The sequence below is a fragment of the Achroia grisella genome, unplaced genomic scaffold, assembly GCF_030625045.1.
Source record: "Achroia grisella isolate CSIRO2021 unplaced genomic scaffold, CSIRO_AGI_Agris_v1 utg642, whole genome shotgun sequence".
NCBI classification, from domain to species: domain Eukaryota; kingdom Metazoa; phylum Arthropoda; class Insecta; order Lepidoptera; family Pyralidae; genus Achroia; species Achroia grisella.
Window position 1 is genome coordinate 4,721,347 of NW_026712979.1, and position 21,683 is coordinate 4,743,029.

The window sequence follows — 21,683 nt, forward strand, 5'->3', positions numbered from 1 at the left end:
AGCACGATAAATTTAGTTGATAAGAACTGTTTAATGATTTTAGTTGCGTTGTACATGTTTCTATAATATTATTTGTACAGTTATTACCTATGCCAATAACTCTTATAGTATCTATATGATTTGAATTTAGAGATAATTTTTCCTTTAGAGATTTACTAATAAATGAAGACTGACTTCCGCAATCCAAAAGCACACGAATTTTCTCTGATTGGTTTGTAGATGGATTACAAACTTCCACTAATGCTGTAGAGAGTATAACTTGATTTGGTGTTTGATTATGAAAGTTAACTACTGTATCATTATCTCTCACAGCGGCGTTACTTTTAATCTCTTTTAGAGGATTATGAAGTAAACTATTATGCCTTTGCTTACATATTCTGCAAGGTCCCATACGACAATCACTTAATGGATGGCCTTGTCTTAAACAATTTGGACATAACTTATATGTGGACACTTCCGTTAATCTATCTTGTATGCTCTTAGATTTGAATACGGAACAATCATATATTTTATGATTTTCATTACATATGATACATAGGTATTTATTACTATTTTGATTAATACTAGTAAAAGACTTTGTATATGAAGTACGATTATGATGTGAGCTTGGAGAATTTATTTTATTTGTATTATTAATAGGTATAGAATGACGAGAATTTGTGGGTATATTTTTATGAAAGTTATTATCATTTTTATTATGAGTCAAAGACTCCAAGACATCGGCACGATCATTTAGAAATTTATAAAATTCTTTTAAAGTGGGAACATCGTCGAGAGTATTTCTATGTTCCTCCCATTTAATTAATGTTATATTGTCTAATTTAGTAGACAACATATAGATCAATAATATATCCCAGTGATCTGTCGGTTGGTCTAAGCAGGCCAACGCACGCAAGTTTTTAGTTACATGATCCACTAAGAATCTCAGCGACCTGTCAGATTCGCGACCGAGTGGTTGTATATTAAATAATGATTTAAGATGATGATTAATTAATGATCTTTTGTTATTATACCTATCGCAAATAATTTTCCATGCCTCAGAATAATTAGCAGATGACACTTCGAGATTAGAAATAATTCTAGCTGCATCTCCCTCTAAATATGATGTAAGATAATGAAACTTATGAATGGGTGAGATACGGCTATTGTTATGAATTAAGCTTTCATAGGAATCACGAAATTCTAGCCACCGCAAATAAGAACCGTCGTACTTAGAAATTTGGATTTGCGGGAGCTTAAAGCTCGTTTCTTGATGATCGTGAAAGCACTGAGACTGATCTTTAGCATTATCAGTATAAGCCTCGACTAAAGTTTTAGCAGTTGCGATGCCAATTATAATATCACGTTCAATATTGTCACGTTCTTCAATTTCGAAATCAATATTATCTGCATTTAAAACTTCAATGTCGCTTTGTAAGTTATCAAATTTTATAGACAACCCTTCAAATTTAGTAATTTTGATGTTTAATTCTGCTAATTCTATATTAGAAAATTGATCTTGATCTTTTAATTGTGACAAATAATTTTTAAATTTTGTTATCTGTCCCTTTATTGAGCTACGCTTGGTAACTAATTCCTTTAAATTACTTCGTATTGTACCTAATGAAGATTGTGATAATGGCAATGCATTTGTCTCTTTATCGGTCATTTTGCAAAACAAGTATTAGTTGTTATTATATTGAATTAGGTTTAAGTATAATTTGTGACTATTTATAATTATTGTAATCAAGTAAGAAAGAAAACAAATAAAATTCTCACGCTCCTTGCTTTGGCTACCACTGCTCAGCGAAACCGGCGATGCTCACGCAGCTGCTTAACGTCGCGCTGTCACTCAATGCACAGCTCAACCCCGCGCGCAGCGATAGATGTCACTGGAATTAGTCGGCAAAATTACGTTAGAACATTGTAATAACTGACCTAAATTTTAATACGGATACCTACCCGTTTAATTTGCTTAATATTGGAAATCAACTATTTTAATATTTATTGAGTTTAAATATAATAATGTTACTAGTTTTACGATGTTTATAAGTCGACATATAACAATATTACATGTTCTATAGCTGTATTTTAAGTTCAACAATTAGTTTGCACAATAAATTCACCAAATAGCAGGAATGAATTGTAGGTTACACAATTTTTATTCTTTATATAATAGTCTCTGTATACCCAAAAGAGAGACAGTTTTAATATAAGTGGACAGAAACAATATAAAATGAGAAATAAGAAAATATATCAACTAATTACTCATTTATGTGTTAAGCAAATTGCATAAAAGTTTATTACTCACTTTTGTTCGTGGTTTCTTACTTTTTATTTTATGTATTTACGTATATTTATACTATTTTTTGCAATAGTTACCTATAAATAATATAACTAACTTATAATTAATATATATTTTATAAAAATAAGATAGATTAAATATGTTTTAGAAGCGATTTTGTATGAAAGTAATTTGGATAATTGTAAAGGAATGAGGGAAGGCACTTATCTTTTAGTCAGGACCGCTGTGTATGCTGTGATGCTTTTGTTGCTTCACTGTTCATTACATGAAGACGATTCCCAGATAATCTTGACTTCGATTCAATCCTCGTGATGATTTTGTGATGATATACGACGTAGTAGAACACGTCCGCCACGTTGCGTAGTTGTATAGGAGATTTTGATTTACGAATATCTTGGTAAAATTTTGTTCTTTTCATGGGCCACCATAATATGTCTTCGCTAACACATCGGAGTTTCAAATGAAACCCAAATTTACTTTTAATATTGAATTTTAATAATTATTTTTAACAATTTTGAGGAGACCGATTGATTTTTGTAGACGAAGAAAAAGTGAGAGAATACAAAATAACGCAGGTACATCGAAAACAAATCCAATACGCCTGTGAACATTTAAATAGCAACTTTTTGCAGTTAAAATATATTGCGTTCAAGAGTGTTGAAGGAGTGCCGGAACAAATAGACATAACAGCAGATAAATAAACATATCTGCTGTTATGTTTACTGTTTCTAGTGGTTTGTGAAACTAAACTACTAAACCACTGTATCAATTCTGATGAATTTTCAAACAGACATAGATTAATCTATATCGAAGGAAATAGCACCTCATTTATCGCAAGAAATAAAACTTTAGGTGCGTGAAAATGCATTAAATCCTTTAAGTAATAGATTTATTATATATAAATATAATATATAGGTGTATAGTAAAATACGAGAGTTAATAACAACAATAGTATTAAAAATAATAATCCTGGACAATTCACACAGTGTCATCTAGTCCCAAGTTCAGCAGAGCTTGTGTTATGGGTACTAAACAACTGATATAAATACTGAGATATTTTTCTAATATATACTTAATATACATAGAAAACACTCAGACCAATAAAAACAATCATACTCATAAATATAAATGTTTGCATCGCGCGATGAATCGAACTGGCGACCATCGGAAGTAAAGCGGTGTGATAAACCGCTAGACCATTGAGGCCTTCAAATGCTAATGCTAGTTTACATATAATAGATTCACATAAATATTGTGATGAATGTATAAAGATCTCTTATTACATACCATTTAAGTCCATGTCCCTAGCTTCTAAAATTAGCGGGTTCTCAAACTGGCGTTCATTTTCCAGCAATCTCGCCTCGTACTTGTTGGCAAGAAACATAGGCGCGTTATCATTCACGTCTTCGATGTTTATAATGAGTTGAGCGGTGTTTCTATTGCCTTGAAATTAAGTAATAAAGATATTTGTTAAAGTTTATAAATATTGCTTAGTTGGCAGTAAAATATAGGATATTTATTTTCAAAATTAATTTTAGATTATTTGAGTTAATGAAGAATGGTTTGGTCTAGTATCACACGAATCTGACATTCCATTTTGTAATTTAAGCGTAGGCTTAATAAAGGTCTCAGCCACAAATTAACTTATTCACCTTGCTACAGAAAAATTGGCTTCCTAATATTTTATTACACTTCTATATTTCTTTTATGGTCATATTAGATAAAAAAAATGTTATTTTGCACATATACCTTTGCCGAGGTCGTCCCGCGCTTCAACGGTCAAATAATGGCGAGAGACGAGTTCTCGATCGAAACTGTCACCCCCCGCTTGCTTTACTGTAATCACTCCTGATATTGGGTTTAAATTTAATCTGAAAATTACAGAAAATTACAGAATTATATAATTTTAAGTGATATTATTTAATTAATTAAGATTATAAATAAATTAAAACTGGTGTTACAAATTTATTTTAAAAATTACATAATTTGATAGAATTTCAGGCCCATCTATAAACATGAGTATACTAGAAACAAAAATTTATAAATATTATATATTACGTATATAAATAAAAAATAATAAAATAGTGTCTTCAACATAATTGCACATCAATAGGTACAACGCAATGTATTTTGAATTATAAATCATAAATATTCAATGTTTGTATTTTTAAAAAACTAAATAAAATAAAGAAAGTAAATCTCAATGGGTTTAAAAAATATATTAAAATTTTGTGATAATTGGTTTTTTTTACCAAAAATATTAAAATACTTTAAATTAAAAATACATTAATAAATACTAACAAATTAGCAACACTGCCTCCTAAATTTGTATATCTGATACCCCTTGTTCCATAATTGTCAGAGTCTTGATCTAGAGCTTGCACCCATGCGACTGTTGTTCCAACACCACAGTTCTCTGGTATAGAAACTGTGTATAGTGACTCTGTAAACTCTGGAAAGTTGTCATTCTCATCCTTTATATGGACCATTATTGGAACTATACTGTAAAGAAGAAAATATTTAGTTGAATATCATATTGAATTTAATACTCCACAAAATAAAACTTAAGTTTAATATGTTTTTATGGCTGAATATAACTAATACATTTGCTAACGGTATGCGCTGGCGGAGCATCAGTGGAGATGCTCCACTGATGCTCCGCCAGCGCATATGTTCATTATAGGATGAGCAGTAAGTCAGGTGAGGTTACTCATCTAGGCAAATTCTACAAAAATGAACTAAGGGATTTTCTTGGGAGGACTGCATGGAGTGAACATGATATAGCACATTGCTATCATCGGAGGTCACTAGTCGCTAGTCGCTAGTTCCAATGTCCTCCGATCCTATAGTGACAATATAACATTACAAGAGTAACTAAAAGAATTTTGGTATAAAAAAGCATATAGGTTAGGTGGTTAGGATGGAGATAGCAATGGATTCTTTTAAGACCATATATTGCATCATCATTGCTTAGATTATCAGAAACATGACTATGGATAAAATAAGCTTCAAATTTGGAGGTATAGCGGTTTACTACACCTCCATACCTTCAATAGTTGCGGGTTCTATTCTCGCACGATAAAAACATATGTTTGTTTGTACTAAAAAAGTGTATCAGTTGACCACTTTTTAAGCATATACTTGTATACAAAATTTTATAGATTTCTTTATGTTCAGAAATTAATTTATATTATTTTGTAATAGATTTATAAAAGTTTAATTAAATCTGCTACACCTGTGTAGCTGTATTGTTGAGGCACGTAGTTATAATAATATCATGTTTTTTGGAGCATGGTAGCTTCATGCTTCAATAAAGTAGACGCTCTAACATTGAACTTGAGCACCAACTTTCATATTTTGTAGTCTTAAGTTCACTAAAGTTTTCTTTAAGTTTTAAATTAATATTACTACTATTCATACCAATAATATCCTACTATTGTATTTTTAAGATTTTTTATTACATTTATGCATAGCATATAAAACTTAAAACTGACAATTCTTAAAATGTAGATCAAAACAATACAATGTTTTAGATCTATAGCTTTAAAAGAATAGTTAATAATATCTTAATCAACATACCTCATTTTAGGATCTTTGGCAGCAATTTCTTTGGCGACTAGACTGAAATTCATTACTGTAACCCTCTCATAATCTAAATAAGATGGGTCATTGACCCTTATCAAAAATGAGGCTTCATTTATACCCTTAAATGGTGTAACATCAAACACACCATTATCACCTCTTAAATATAATTCAAAAGTTCCATTTTTACCCTGTAAAGGTAAATCTTAAATTAAAACAGATATTGGACAGTTAATTGGATTTTAAACACTTTACAAACTAAAGTATCAAATATATTTCGTAATATTAGCTATTACTGGCGTCATCTACTTTTTAAAAGATGATAGATAGCAGACCCATCTGCTTGATATGATTTATCTTTATGTTAAATTTAATTACGATGCATTCAGCTATTTATTCTAAATAAGGACATAAACATTATACACACAGACAGACATTCATAATATTAGTATTTATTTCATAATAACTATGAAACTCCAGCACCTTACTAATATCTGTTCTTAGATTTGAATACTTCCTTACAGAAATGAAATGTGCAAGGTAAATTGACAGAGATGCTGATATAGTGGTTGTGTACCAAGCACTCACTAAACATATGCATTTGTTTTTCTATGATAATATTAATCATACAGGGATCCCAAACCTGATCATAATCAAACACTTCTGGTATGGCGTCTTGAAGGAAAGTTATGGGAGTATTCTGCTGTGCATTCTCTATCACTTCACACACATAGCGATCACTACGAAATTTTGGTGTTTCATCATTCACATCTGTCACTATGACTGTCACCTCAGTGGTTGCACTTGGCATTGGAGACACTGTAAGTGATTCTTCTGTGGCCTGAAAGTGAATATGTACTGTTAGATGAATGTATAACATTTTATTGAATTAATTTGAGACTGTCAATTTTAGTCTACTCAATAACAAGCCGATAATATGAGTGAAAACTGTCACCAAATTGTCTAAATTTATCCATTATAAAGAAATAAATAAACTGTCAAAGAAAACAAATAAAACTGGTATTTTTATGATATTAGTATTGATTTTATTTGATTAGTAATGATTTTAACGTCTTTATTATTAGGGTTTGAAGTCTAAATCAGCTGATAGACAACCTGAATCAAAAGGTCTAACTTATAGACATTAACAGTACAATAAACTTATGGCATGTTTTTATTTCCTGAGTGTGCATGGTGTTATGTTGAACATAAATACTTTCACTTCCCCCAACTATTCATTTCTTGCCCTGTTCTATATTGTTCCATATTATCCAATATCAGCTATAAGATCAGTAATGAATGACAAAATGTAATGATGATAATAATAGGTATTAAGTCCAGTAGATAAGTGGAGAGATACTAACCAGTATTTCCAATATATAAGCCCCATTGCTGTTATTTGGATCCTCTCTGTCCAACTGATTGACAGTGTACACCACACCTGAGCTGCTATCTATATCAAAATGCTCTTCACCACCAGATATGATGCTATATGATATACGATTGTTGATGCCTCTATCACCATCAATAGCACGCACTGAAATTAAATTAGAAGTTATTTCATTTGTAATATTATTCACTATTATGTTACTGTCAATTCAAACATTGGTAAATAAACTTCTTCCAGTAACTTTTCTATTTGGAAGCACATGCAGCAGCATCAGCACATGAAATGGTATATGTATCCGAAATGTCATAATAGCTCCTGTGGTTGAGTATAATAAATACAGAATAATCTCTATATTGATAGTTAGTATTAGAAATTATTTTAATTATGCTTTTAATTTATTCAACCAATATATGTAATTCTAAATTGAATATAGATATATTCTTAACTGATTGGATATACAATACCTTTGATATGATTTTTAGTAGTAAATTATTGTAAAAAAAACTGGTGTAATAATTAATAATTTCATATGAATAATGCACTACGCATTATTCATATGAAATTATTAATAACTTTTTAAATTTGAAATAATTAGAATATGTTAGCAAATAACTAAGCTGCAATGTTTATTTACCTTGCAAAACAGAAGTTCCGATCGGTGCATCCTCGCTAATTCTAGTAACAGGGCTGGCAACAACAAACTCTGGCGGTTGGTCTTCTACGTCCTGTACCTTCACTAATATAGCTGCAGTACCCGTATTAACTCGTCCTTGATTCGCCCGGTCTACAGCCAACACACGGAGTTGATACAAGGATTTACGCTCGTAATCCAAACGATTGGTTAACCGGATCACTCCTTTTCCATTAACTGTTTGTACTGAAAAGTTTTCTATATCTCCATCCAATTCTTGGAGGTTGTACAAAACCTAAAATATAATTATATTCAATTATATTATTGTATTGAATTTGAAATAAATGTGAAATATTTTTATTTTCTTTGTCATTTTGTTTACATTTTTCTTTCGTATTCAGTATATGTCATTGTCATTTGAGTACTTTTGACTTTAAAATTGACATTATTTGTATATCAATCAATCAATCCTGCACAGAGTTTGTTCACTGAGCAAGTAACCACTAAGACATCTATGGAACCTAATGAAGTTTTCAATGAATTTTGTTATTTCGGATTTCAGATAACATCAAGTAGTTATGATGTAAACTTAATTATTGTTAACAAATTTCTTTTAAACAAACAAGTAATAATGAAATAAACTTGAGAAATGGGAGACATTAGCCTCAAATTAAGCATCGGATGTACTATTGTTATTAGTAACAAATGATAGGTAAGTAGGTACAAGGTTTATTGTAAATATATTTAGTTTTTATAAAATAATATATTTAATAAATTTTTCATAATTATAAAAATATAAACACATGTATATTGTTCGGGGATCGAGTCTTTGACCATTATTTGATAGTGCAGTGGTTTAAAACATTATTTCGCTCAGTAGTAACAAAAACTCATTATAAAATATTTAATCTGTTTTATAAGTTACTTGTCCATAAGCTCCTTCGTCAAGGTCTGTTGCTTCCACTGTAGCCAATATACCAGGCGGTGAATCTTCTTTCACGGTGATCGCGGAGGGATATGGTTTGAAAATGGGTTCGTTGTCATTTACATCTTCTACTAAGAGTAGAAAGCTCTGTGTGATGAAATTACCTTCCCCCAAATGACCATCGCTTAGTGTTAAGACAAAAGAGTATTCATCACGGGTCTAAAAGAAAAAAAAAACATTTAGGTAGCTGCATATTTTAAAATTATTATACATAAGGTCCCTTGTTCAATTTCATAAATAGAATAAGCACTTACACGAAGTTAGTTACTAGAGTGACTTAAGGTAGTGTTAGTCTAAAATTTATGGACCATAATCGTATCTGAATCCTCTTTCCAATATCCACTCGGAATTATACGGTTTTATTATTCATTAGGCTTATTATATCTATTTATTATATTAAGAACTTTCCTAGAGCCTACGTAACTATATGTCTGTCTAAACAAAGTTTATCACGAATAGCAATTTCTACTTTTTATCATATTAAGCATAGAAAGCTACGGGTTTTGAAAAAAATAAATACCTCTCTATCTAATTCCTTAACTAAATAAATATTAGCTTCGTTGGATGAAATGGCTTCTAATCTTAAAATATCACTACCCAATTGATCTTTAATTCCAAAATACAACGTGTCTCCATCTGGGTCAATACCACGCAGCCGGTATATTAAGCTACCTGAAATAGAATTAACGGTCTCAATGATTTCATGTAAAAGTGGTACAGGTTAATAGTTTATGTTAATTATACACAATTAATAATAAACATACTCGTATGTAGACCTTTGTAGGCGGAAGGTTGTAATGATACATAATGTGATTTTCTAGGGTACCAGTCGCTACTCGCGACTTCGTCTGTATAAACTTTCATTCCTTAATTCACCCCTTGTCAGATTATGTTTTCGATTAATTGATAAAATTTAATTGAGATCTTTTCTTTCAGTTTTTTACATGTGACAAGGTAACAAAAAAGCTGAAGGACAGACTTTAGCACTAAAAAAATATGAACAGTACCTAATTTAATATGTATATCTAGTCGAAGATGTAGTTGAATAAAATATATTAGGAAAATGAAAAACTCTATGAAATATTTTGTTATATGCAATTCTTCATGGTAGCAATACATGACTTTACACGCAACACATTTATATGAACCCAATGTTAAATCAATGATCTAGTCAAATGGATGGATGTACCTACATTTATTTTATGAATAGTGGACTACAATTTTATACTCAATATATAATACCTATGTAATATTAGGAGAGAATATATGAAGACATTTAAATGTTTTATTTTAAATTAGGTTAGGTTTATTATTATTAGGTTTAACAATTAAACGGTGAAGTTATAGATATATTGATATATCGATATACGATACCTACGTTTTTTTTTCATTTTCAATTATGTAGATACAACAGCTAGTTTACAGAAATGCAATAAGTTCATAAGTAAGTAGGGTAATACATGATAACAAGTAAATAACAAATCCTTAGTCATAATGTAGTTTAAACGATTAGCGAAGGTTCCATGAAGCGTGCCGGCGCGGCGGCAGTTGTAGGGTTTGATTGTGTCGGTTGGTACCTAGTTGTCTTGGTAACCCCACTTTACTGTTCCCCTACATGAACAGGTAATATCCGGTTGTCAGTTCCCTTTTTGTTCATATTATGTTTCTACTAAACGAGCTAAATTTTAACATAGACAATTTATTAAATGGATGCTTGAGAATCTTCATAGAAAAACTGTTGTATTACCTAATTGACTATTCACTTGATAACTGGATTTTGTATAGGATGAGATGCAAACTGACATGAATTCATAGAATTTTACATACATAGATACTCTAAAATTTAAAAGAAGGAAGTAATGATACATATTTTATGATTGTAATTATAAGATTAAGTCGGTACATAGCAAGTCGATTTTAAATATTATAATTGTAAGTAATAGTCCTAATACTTACTTATAATTACAATTCACTGAAGAAGACTGTTATAACAATAGGTGCAACGTTATTTCCATCAGGTAGATTGCCCTTTCAGAGTTTCTTGTAATCATTTACCACAATTCAACGTTATTATTAACTCTAATTAGCTCAGAGTTACAGTTGACCCACTAGTATAATAACTCTTACTTTTTAACTATAATAGGTTTATAATACTAACATAGGTAACTCGTGATACCACATAAATGAAGAGTCAATGTGTAATTCATGTTTTATTGGTTTATCTTATATATAAAATTCTCGTGTCACAGTTTTCGTTCCCATACTCCTCTGAAACGGCTTGACCGATTCTCATGAAATTTTGTGAGCGTATTGAGTAGGTCTGAGAATCGGCCAACATATATTTTTCATCCTCCTAAATGTTAGGGGTAGTCCACCCCTAAATTTTTTTTTTATTATAAGGCAAAACAACCTTTGCCGGGACAGCTAGTAATAATCTAAAAATGTTCATTGAGACAATATTTACCTAGATACTTCTAAGAAGGCATATGAAATTGATACAGTATATCTAAATAGTTAATTTATTGATAGAAATAAATTGTAGCTACTTACCAATTGGCGTATCTGGTCCTTCCTTAAGTCTAACGACAATCTCTGACTGGCCATCTATGAGGAAACGTGGTGGTCGGTTCGCTGCGACTATTTGAAGGAATGCCAACAGCCAGATTAGTGTGGTGTGAGTTGGTTTTAACCGAACTTTTGGCGTTTTGTCCCAGTCGGGATGCACCGTCTGGCGCATGGCGGATCACCTGGCACATCGAGCCCAGATATTTGTTGCCACCATGTGCATTTTCCTGGCAGTTTTCTTCGCACGGTTTCACCGTGAGAACATCGGAGCGTGCTCTACCGGTGAAAGTAATTGTCACCTCACGCTGCTGACTCTTCGAAATATTTGATGTTCTCTACGTGATGAAGAATTCGCGAGTAGCTGTAAGAAACAAGTGCTATGTTGTTTTATCGAAATCGAAAGTACCAGAAAGTGTCACTGACGAATCTACATCGATATGATAGGCGTATATTAGGTAATTAAATACCTACTTATCTGAATATAGGTCCTATAAATATGTCTAAATTGTTGTTGAATTAGAAAAAAACGATTTCAGTAAAATTTAGAAATACATACAAAAAGCAGAACAAAATGTAATAACCACCAATTTTATGCAAAATTATAAATATTATATAAAATATCTTATTCATACTTGAAAAATCAACGGTTCTATAAAGGAAGACACCAATGCCAGATAAACTCGAAAATAAACAAATTGTTATTAGACTACAAATTTTCAACAAAAGGGGTAGAATAATTCATATTATTTATTTTCGTATAAGCACAGATAATGTATACGTAAATATAATTACTATTCAATATAATTAATGCATTTATTAACTAATTGGTTCTTTATCGCATGCATTGTTTTCATATGCATATATATATGTGTGTGTGTGTGTATTTTAATACGTGGCAGGGACTGGGACTGTATTATTAAATAACTTCAGAACATCTAGTAATACATTAAGTACAATACGTATTTAAAAATTTTTGACAGTGATTAATGTTTTATTCATGTGTTCACAAAGGGGGTTAATGTATATGTGGGTTATCTTAAGAATGAACTAGCGCGTGTCAGAGGCTGAGCAATGCTAACCGGCGTATCTCATTGTCTCTGTTTGTAAACGCCTTGCTTGAGAAATCTAATCGAGTAATCAACATTATTTACGTCACATGTTTTTAATTACGAACATGATTGAAAGTCTAGTATCTAATTAAATCGTGCTTTTATTACAGGTTTCAAGGCTACAATATTAAGTTAATTCTTAGACGAAAGTTTATAAAGACGCTTAGATGAGTTTGTAAAATAAGCCACAATGCAATGGCCCCCTCCGATCGATCCAATTCAAACGGGGATCGATATTACGAAGGCCTGAGCCCAGGTTCGAATCCCTAGTGGTACCCTCAGACTAAAGTCGTATCCATCTGGCGGGAGTTGGCCTTCAACCGCTCCATAAGTCCTTCCGCGGGTTTGGAGTGCCATCTGCACTCGCCCCCTAATGTCTGGTGAAGCTGTAAATGCCAACTGCGGCCAACAGCATTAGAGGAGTCCAAAAAAAACAAGGCAATGGTTTTCTTGTTTGCATCTCTATGTACTTTGCAGGTACCCATAGCATTACTAACGATTGTTATTATTTAGTTCACTGACATTGGATGACATTGGATAGATTTTTGATACAATTAAGATGAAGTCAATTTAAAATAACAAAAAAGAACTTAGGTAATACTAGGTATAATTTATCAACGCCTACAGATATGTCTAGTATGGTACTGTGAATTAAATCATAAATTAATACTGCATTTAAAAAAAGTATATAAATTGTGGGAAATCGAATCTAAAGCTTTAACTTTAAACTCTAGCTCCAATATTGCCTAGCGTGCTATATTGTCTATCTAAGTTATTTTTCGCTTTTTCCGCCTGAGAACTAGAGACCTTATAGTTCTCAAGTATTACTAATATGTACTCCAAATTTTGTTTATATAATAAAATTAATTTAATGTATTGTATAATAAAATAAATTGATTTTGATAGTTCCGAGCAACAATATCAATGGCAGCAATGACCGACAAGAGGAAAAAACAAAGACTCCATAAAGTAGACAAAATAAAAAATGTAAACGGATAATAGAGAAAATGTAGTTAAGTAATAATAACAATAATATTATTATAATGAAACAATTGAATTTCCCTAGATTTCACATTGTATTAAGTCGATTAGATAACTATGGCTGCACAAGTATTCTTATAATGTCGTTTATTATTTTTAATTATAATTATGTAATGGTGGAAATTCCTACCTGCAACAGATTTTATAAAAATATGAGCTATATTCTGTGAATGTTTTATTTTTTAGTCTTGTTCATTTCTGGCTGAGTCCAATTGACAATAATAATAAAAAAAAACAGAGACTAGAGTGGAAAGCGAAGTCTACCGCTACAGTTTATAATTAGATATGTGGAAAAATGTTATTAGTATTGATCATTTATCAACTAATAAGGAACGTATGGCCTGTAATGGATATGATATATTTACTACGATATATTTTTAAACGACACGTCGTGCTATTATCATCATTATTACATTAAATTTATATATATATAAATTCTTCCAAAGAAAATTTGGGATATTATTGGTATGTTTATAGAGAGTTTGCTTCACATGGAGCCGCTTCAATTTGCCTTTACTTCTTTTAGTCTCTGACGTATATTCATACTATATCATCTATTTATATTGATATTCGTAGAATGCTCAAATAATCTACTTAATAACGGTAATAATTAAATTGATGGCAGATGTGACATATCGTAAGAGTCTGTAATATACACATATACATGGACTTTCTTCACAATTTTCTATAACATGCTTCCAAATTTCCCTTATATTCCTTTCCAGAAACTTCTGCCATCTATCCAGAGGTCATTAGATAACGAAATTTAATTTTATTGTTGAATAAATAGCACAGCAAATAAAAATCCCTGCTATGAGATTTGATTGTTTTGTAGAGTTCATTGAAATTGACGACACACATAGATCTTATATCAAACGGTATCAAATGTGTGATTCAGATTAACAAGGTTCATTCACACGAATCGCGCTCTTGCGAAACAATTGTAAATTACATAAAAAACAATTAAAAATGACCTCGCGCCCTCTGGCGGATGTGTAACGTACGCATTATCTAGGGTTGTTCCTAACCATATATTAGATAGAATGTAGATATGGTATATATTTGTTTTAAATTTTTAGAGAATGATACAAAGTAAATGTAAAGAAAATATATTGACATATCTTATCTTATATTATGATATAATCGACAATATTAGCAGTTTAAGGAATCAGTAGTATCTCGTCGAACAGCGGTATAATTAATTTGATTGACATGTATATGTCATACAGTTTTTTTTATTTTTGGCAGCCCTATTTCGAAAAACCATTGACGTATTTCGGCTATAACATCGTCCTGCGCCCGCACAGTGAAACAAAAGGGGCATCGAGCGCAACGGGTGCGAAGGCCAGCACCTATTGTGTATGAGTGAGACAGCTATCGGGGACTGACCTTTGTTTTTATCATTTATGAATTTTCGGTATGATTACTATTAATTTGTTATATTATTGTGATATATGGTACCCCATACTCAAATTTGCTATCTAAAACAAATATACTAGCTCATACTTGCGACTCTATTTGCTTTTTTGAGATAATATCTACTTGATCTATGTTCGTAATTGTAATACGATCTATTTTCGTAGTAAATTTAATTTCGATTCGTTGGACCGTTTAGCGTGGAAAGATAACAAAAGTTAAAAAACAGACAAACAGACGGACTTTCGCATTGATATTATTAATATTTACCCATATTAATAATTTCAGTGTACTTAGGTACTTAATATTTAGTAACTTTGTAACAGGTAGTCATTGATCAGTTAAAAAAGGACAGTAGATCTATTAAAGTGATCATATAGCGGAAAATACATGTATGAATATATAATAGAAATTTCGTACACACAAACTACTATCAATGTACATAAACATGTTTATTATTCATTCACAAATAAAGTCGATCAAATATTTCTGACTACCCCCATTGAGCTACAGTCGCATGGTTACTTTTTATCATAATTATTGTCCCATTGTCAGAATATAACCTTTCACTGTGAAGAAAGTTAAGAACCATAAAAATTTATGTCCCATTGAGCTATTATGTCCTAAGTACATAATACCTTAATGATGTAGCCGCAATGTATTGGTTAGTGACGAAACACATTATATGGTTAAATCTTTTATTTGGAAAGCCACGAACTAGCTCGCCATTACTATCCAGTTTTTTCTAAAGAATGCAGAAGGTAGTGAAATAATTCAGATTGTTGTAGAGTTTATATAGTCAGTAAAAAAGACCCAACTTGTGGAAGAATAAAGAATTCTATAGGTGACATACAATAGTCCTAATTGTTTACATGCTAGCTTAGAAAAAAATATTTAGATAATTCGCTCAAAGAATATTTAACCTGCTATCATAATTAATGTGTATACACGTTTTAGAATACACTCTTTTGACTATAAAAATACTAATTCAATATATGTATTGGTTTATATGTTAAATTGTAAGTTTTCTACATTGTTCTATGACGAGAATTGGTTTCTGTTTGCAAAGATTTACCTTAGACTCACTGATGTACCAGTGGAATCATGAGATTTTATTGATGACACTTGGATGATGCGTCATGAAGGTTCCAGGGTTAATAAAACAAAATAACTTAAACCTGTATCAATTTAAGTTTTTTGTTTTATTCGACATACTTTTTCTTCCTATTTACTGGTCATGCCATAATTTTATTTTGATAATTACGGAATTACTTTTCCATTTTTAATTCTGTAGAAGCTTATTTACAATGAAGTGCATATTACTGGTAGGTAGGTATACACATTCACATGTATAGAGAAGTCTTTACTTTTTTATTATAGAAAAGAATGCAAATGTATTTATGATTCTAAAAATTAATTTTAACTAAGTTTATTAATGGAAAGTGTTACAGTGACTCTAGAGCAAAGTATAAGTGGAAAGGAGCACGGCACTGTGGCCGAAATAAGAGAAAGCTTCCACCCTTCGCTAAACACATGAATAATATTAGAATTTACACCATTATGTTCATAATAATATAGGTATTTTTTATTTTATTACCTAAATGAAAGCTAAAATGCGTTGAGATAATATTTATAAGAGATTGACAGATAATTCTTTCTTTACTGTGATAACGATATTTAAAATTATAGTACTATATTTAGATATATCACAATTAATTTGTTGGAGCAGTGACAAAGGGCAATTGGTGTTTAAGTACCAAGTATTCTTTATACACGAGGTTTATATAAAGTTTTTGTTATTTAATTCTAAATAGAACATCAATATCCTGGAATTGGACAGCAAAGCTGAGACACAAGATATAAGGCACAAGGCATACGATATAAGGGAGCTATAGAATAGTATGATAAAGCTTCTACTAGGCTGCAACAATTTTATAAGAGGTCTGTTGTAGGCTTATAATAGCGTTCTTTGTAACTAATCAGACTGTAGTAATTTGAGGTCAAGCCCGCTAAGTACTAAGTAGGTCTCAATGACTCGGATAATGAGCTACTGACTGTCCACTAACTGTAATAATACAACAGGGTAGTGCCGTTACGTATTATGTTTATTGCCTCTACATAATGGTTAATAGCTGTTAATGGATTGTCAGTTATTACATAAATAGTTGTACTGTGGTAATTGTGTCGCTCTAGGGCTGAGATTCTGAGACGAATTTACATTGTTTTGTTAACGTAATTTATAATTTGATTAAAGCTGGTTTTATTTTGTCACCATGTTTTATATTTATCAGTTGTATTACTATATAACAATTCATCGTATATTTCGCTCTATTGCCACCTACAAATCTTTACTCGTAAAGAAGTCTTACCACATCTATTAGTACTACGTCAGTCAGGTGGTATGATAAAGAAGAAGCTTCATTGAGTATTCCTTCTCATTTATTAGTTTATCCTTTAAATACACATACATCTAATATTCAATGGTTTTCATTATAACTCACTGAACACTAATAGAATGATACAGAATGAGATAGAAATTAATAATAATTCTAATTTTAATCGGGAACTATCCTAACCTTATCCTATAACATCAAGACAAAATCAAGAAGTAATGATCATCATAAGTATAGAGTTTTATTTAAACTTTCCTCTTTTTATCCGTAGTTCACCTAGTATAGTCTAAGGATATCCTGGGAATGAAAAGGAGTAGTGATCTAATTATTGGTTGCTCTTAATCTTTTCTCACGTCAATTTTTGTAGCGGAAATCTCTATAATAATGTAGAATTGACTTAATACGTGAAATATTCACATTTTGCATCTTATATTTAAAGACTCCGATATTACCAATAGATATTTAGTTATGTAACTGTAATAGTAGAGTGTATTTTTTTATCATAATTTTCTACGGACTATTAAGTGATTTTAGTCACTGCGCTTTATTTATTTAAAAAAAGAGACCGCGTAATATCACGCCCACGTACGTGAACTTCGGCAGCAGCAAGTAAAAGTAATTTAATTTTATGGACCAGTTTTTATGCTTTTCCTTGGTTAAGTTATAAAGAAATAAAACTACAATGTAACTATTGATAGTAGTTTTTTTAAATGTCATGTCGTATTCTAGTGTCTACTATATGTAATGGACATAAAACTATTCTTTATTTTATATAATTATATATATGTTCCAGATGCAAGCCACATCACATTTCGAAGAGTAGATTGAATAATAGTAGACAATTGAATATCTGCATTATTTATTACTAAAACTAGCGACCCGTCCTAGCTTGCATTATAAATATTTGAATTTATCGGCTTGTTCTATACCATAACAGGCATGTACATAAACTTTCTTCTTAAATCACTCTATCTATTGCTGAAAACTCCATTAAAATCCGTTTCGTAATTTAAAACGCACAGAAGCGGCGGCTACATTGTTTTATACTATGTAAAAATTACTGGACATAACACTTTATCTAGTCTTTATGTCGAGTACCATAAGCATTGCAGTGTATGTTATTATATCCGTGGTGCAGGTTATGTCTAGAAGACTGTGCTTTTGTAATTGGTATGTGTTTTGAAATAGATTCATAATAATTAATGTTTATGAACGTTGCTATACATGTATGTCGACGTGTTGAGGAACTTATTGCGAAATGATTTAAAACAATAAAATCCAAATAATTGTAAATATACATTATAAAAACAATAACATTGTTACGGAACATTTGTAACATTATGGAAACATATTCTCACGTTTGCACGTATTGTAAAATTTGTGCTAGAGAAAACGTAAGATGATACTTTTGAATATCCGTAGCCAAATGTGTGCAATTGTGGCCAATTCTAATGGGAACTTATTTCAATATTTTTGAGTAAACAAAGATTGTTATTGACTTTTTATGCCATGACATGTTTATTTTGGTTTATGGTATATTTTATTATTATTCGCTATGTTAATAATCTTCTTTTATAACATCGAAACTTTTTCACCACTGTAATAAAAATATTTTTTCGTAATCGATAACTGTTCATATTTGTTACTGTTGTATATAGCTATAGCAATATACTGGTATAATGTGTTCACTATTCGAAAGAGGCGAAAATACTATTGTAACCCAGAGATATCAATTCAAAGTCCGTTGCGTGTAAATTGATGTTTTCTATATCATATCCGTAATACTACCTACTTGCTTTATTTTGGAAAGTGCCACTTCTATGTAATATTTGAGTGCACAAAAAATAATAAGAATAGTATTTCTTATGTGTATGCCTAACATGGAAGAATTCTAGGGAAAAAGTTAAAAATATTGTGGTAGGAAATTTCGTAAAAGTATAATAGATATGATACAAGTGGGTTAATAGTATTATAACAATAAGATTTGCATAAAAATTATATCCCCGAAATAAGCTTCACTTAGTTTCAATTGTATTTGTAGTGAGGAGAAAAAATATGGATCCACTCATTAAGTAATATCTTAATAATATTACTAGATACAAAATCAAGTTTTCTATAATGCAAACGACGCGACATTTGGCTTAAAAAATATTTTTGTCCCCAATAATGTGCAACACGTGTTCAGGTCACCACTATAATCAATAAAAATTTATACAGGGATAAGTATAATTAATTATATATGAGTAAATACGGGTAAATACATTATTAAGGACAAATAAAAAACTACTAGTAAGTACTAAATCAAATAAAAAAGAAACTTTAAAATCTGTTCTCCAAAAAGTTCTGAGGAGAAAATATAAAGAAACTCGAACCTCTTCTTTTTTTGAAGTCTATTAAAAATAACAACGTATTAATTAACGCACTAATTAGAACTCACAAAAATATATAACGTAAAAAATGAGCATATTTGTTTAAAATCTCTTTTATCTGGTGTTCACATTTTTATTATACATTGTCCCTACAATCTTGATTTCTTAGACATTCTCAATAATAAAAACAACAACAGTTTTCGCTCTATATTTTAATGGTAGCCACGTGTTTGTGGCGGCTACAGCCGCAACAAATCTCTTTCTAATGACAGACTACTTGAATCGTTATATTTATTATATATAATTTACTTCTATCAAAAACAAATGAAACTTCGTTTGTTACTTAATCTTGAGTAGAAAATATGTGTCGCATCTCCACTTGCTGTGGTAAGATATATAATCAAATAGCATAGCAATAAATAAAAAAATACCTACCTACGTTTTATTTTTTAAAACTTATATAATAATAACTATTTATATGCGACTTTGTCTACGCGAATTTTTGATCCTTTGTTTCCACCTTTCCAGATTATTTTTTGAGACAATAAATATTCTATGTTGGTCCTCTTGATAAATCTATCTTAATATCAAATTACAATAAGACTTGTTCAGGCAACAGAACAAGAAACAGTCAGACACGCTTTTGCATTTATAAGAATGAATATTTATAAGCTTTTTATACTAAGGTTTGTACTTAAGTTTGAAGTATTGTGGCCGCAATTAATTTTCTATGCATTTGTGAATCAAATGTTACAAGAAAAAAATTTATGCAGGTTTTGATTTCCACTTTTTTTTATCTCAAAAGTTAATTTATATTCTTCCAATTTAAGATAATCCACCTTGTGCTCTCCATAAGACAAACGCAAAACATTTAATTTTATATAACATAGTTATTATTGATAATTTAGTAGAGCTTGAATGATGGAATGATGGTTTAGTAGAGCAAACCCGGTTTTTGGATTTCTTACTACATAGTGGAAAAGTTAAACTATATTTTTTTTACAATTAATTTTCACACTGCTTTTAACTTTGCTTATCTTTTATGACTAATCCTGTATGTTAGTTGATATGGTATAGAATAAAATATTGTTTTTTTTTTAAATAGAACTATAAAAGAATTATACCAATTAAGGCCTATTTATTTCTGATTCATGTGTTCATTGTTTATATTTATTTAAGGTGATTCACTTTTAAACGCTTTGTACCTGTACTGCACAGACAGTGGGAATATTGTAAACAGATATCCGGTGGCCATATAAAGCAGGTGAACCGCTTTTTACACGGAAGTATGTGGGTCTTTGCCATTACTGTTAATTACAGGGCATCTCCGTCCTTTTTAGATATAAACAAGAACATGTTACGCCTTAATTTCTCTATAGCATGACGAGCGCAAGGTGTAATTTAGAATTGAATTGATTGTACTTATTAATTATAGAAATACACAGATGTGTTCACATTATTATACAAAAGAGAGGAAATTAGTAGCAATGGAAACTACAGAGACATTTATAGTATAATTGTAATTGATGATAAAGGAATGTTGAACCCTCTGTGCTAACGTCTTCGCTAGCGAGGCACCAGTAGTGGATAATAAAAATAAATAAAAGTTCAGGTAATTTAGCCTATCATAATAAATTTACCAGGAATTTTTCATGTTAGTTTCTAGGAGAAACTGCGTGGATGACATTTTACATTGCTAGCAACGGGTTCATCATAATAAATGGGGTATATACCGTTATAATAATAAAGTATTATCAACTGCCATTGTTGGTGAGGAAATAAAGAATTTACATTATGGCTCAGATTCCAGGTGGAACCGCATGGAGGTGACCTGACATGGTACATTGTTAGCAATGAGGTTATGTCTGTCCACATTACTAACAATTCCCTTCCCCCCAGTTTTTTATGTTTGTAAATC

At 30.8% G+C, this 21,683-nt stretch overlaps 1 protein-coding gene across 1 annotated transcript in view; it reads right to left on the reverse strand.

Annotated features, from left to right (window-relative positions):
- The window catches only part of LOC131849393 (cadherin-23), a 45,556-nt gene that overhangs the window by 17,726 nt on the left and 6,147 nt on the right, over positions 1-21,683 (reverse strand). The window contains exons 2-11 of the mRNA XM_059199461.1: positions 11,423-11,798; positions 9,393-9,544; positions 8,813-9,031; positions 7,891-8,182; positions 7,231-7,403; positions 6,510-6,707; positions 5,864-6,057; positions 4,586-4,786; positions 4,034-4,155; positions 3,572-3,727 (exon numbers count right to left, since the gene is read on the reverse strand). Coding sequence (XP_059055444.1) covers positions 3,572-3,727; positions 4,034-4,155; positions 4,586-4,786; positions 5,864-6,057; positions 6,510-6,707; positions 7,231-7,403; positions 7,891-8,182; positions 8,813-9,031; positions 9,393-9,544; positions 11,423-11,609 — 1,894 coding nt within the window. The 5' untranslated portion in view covers positions 11,610-11,798. The remainder of the gene's footprint in view (positions 1-3,571; positions 3,728-4,033; positions 4,156-4,585; positions 4,787-5,863; positions 6,058-6,509; positions 6,708-7,230; positions 7,404-7,890; positions 8,183-8,812; positions 9,032-9,392; positions 9,545-11,422; positions 11,799-21,683) is intronic.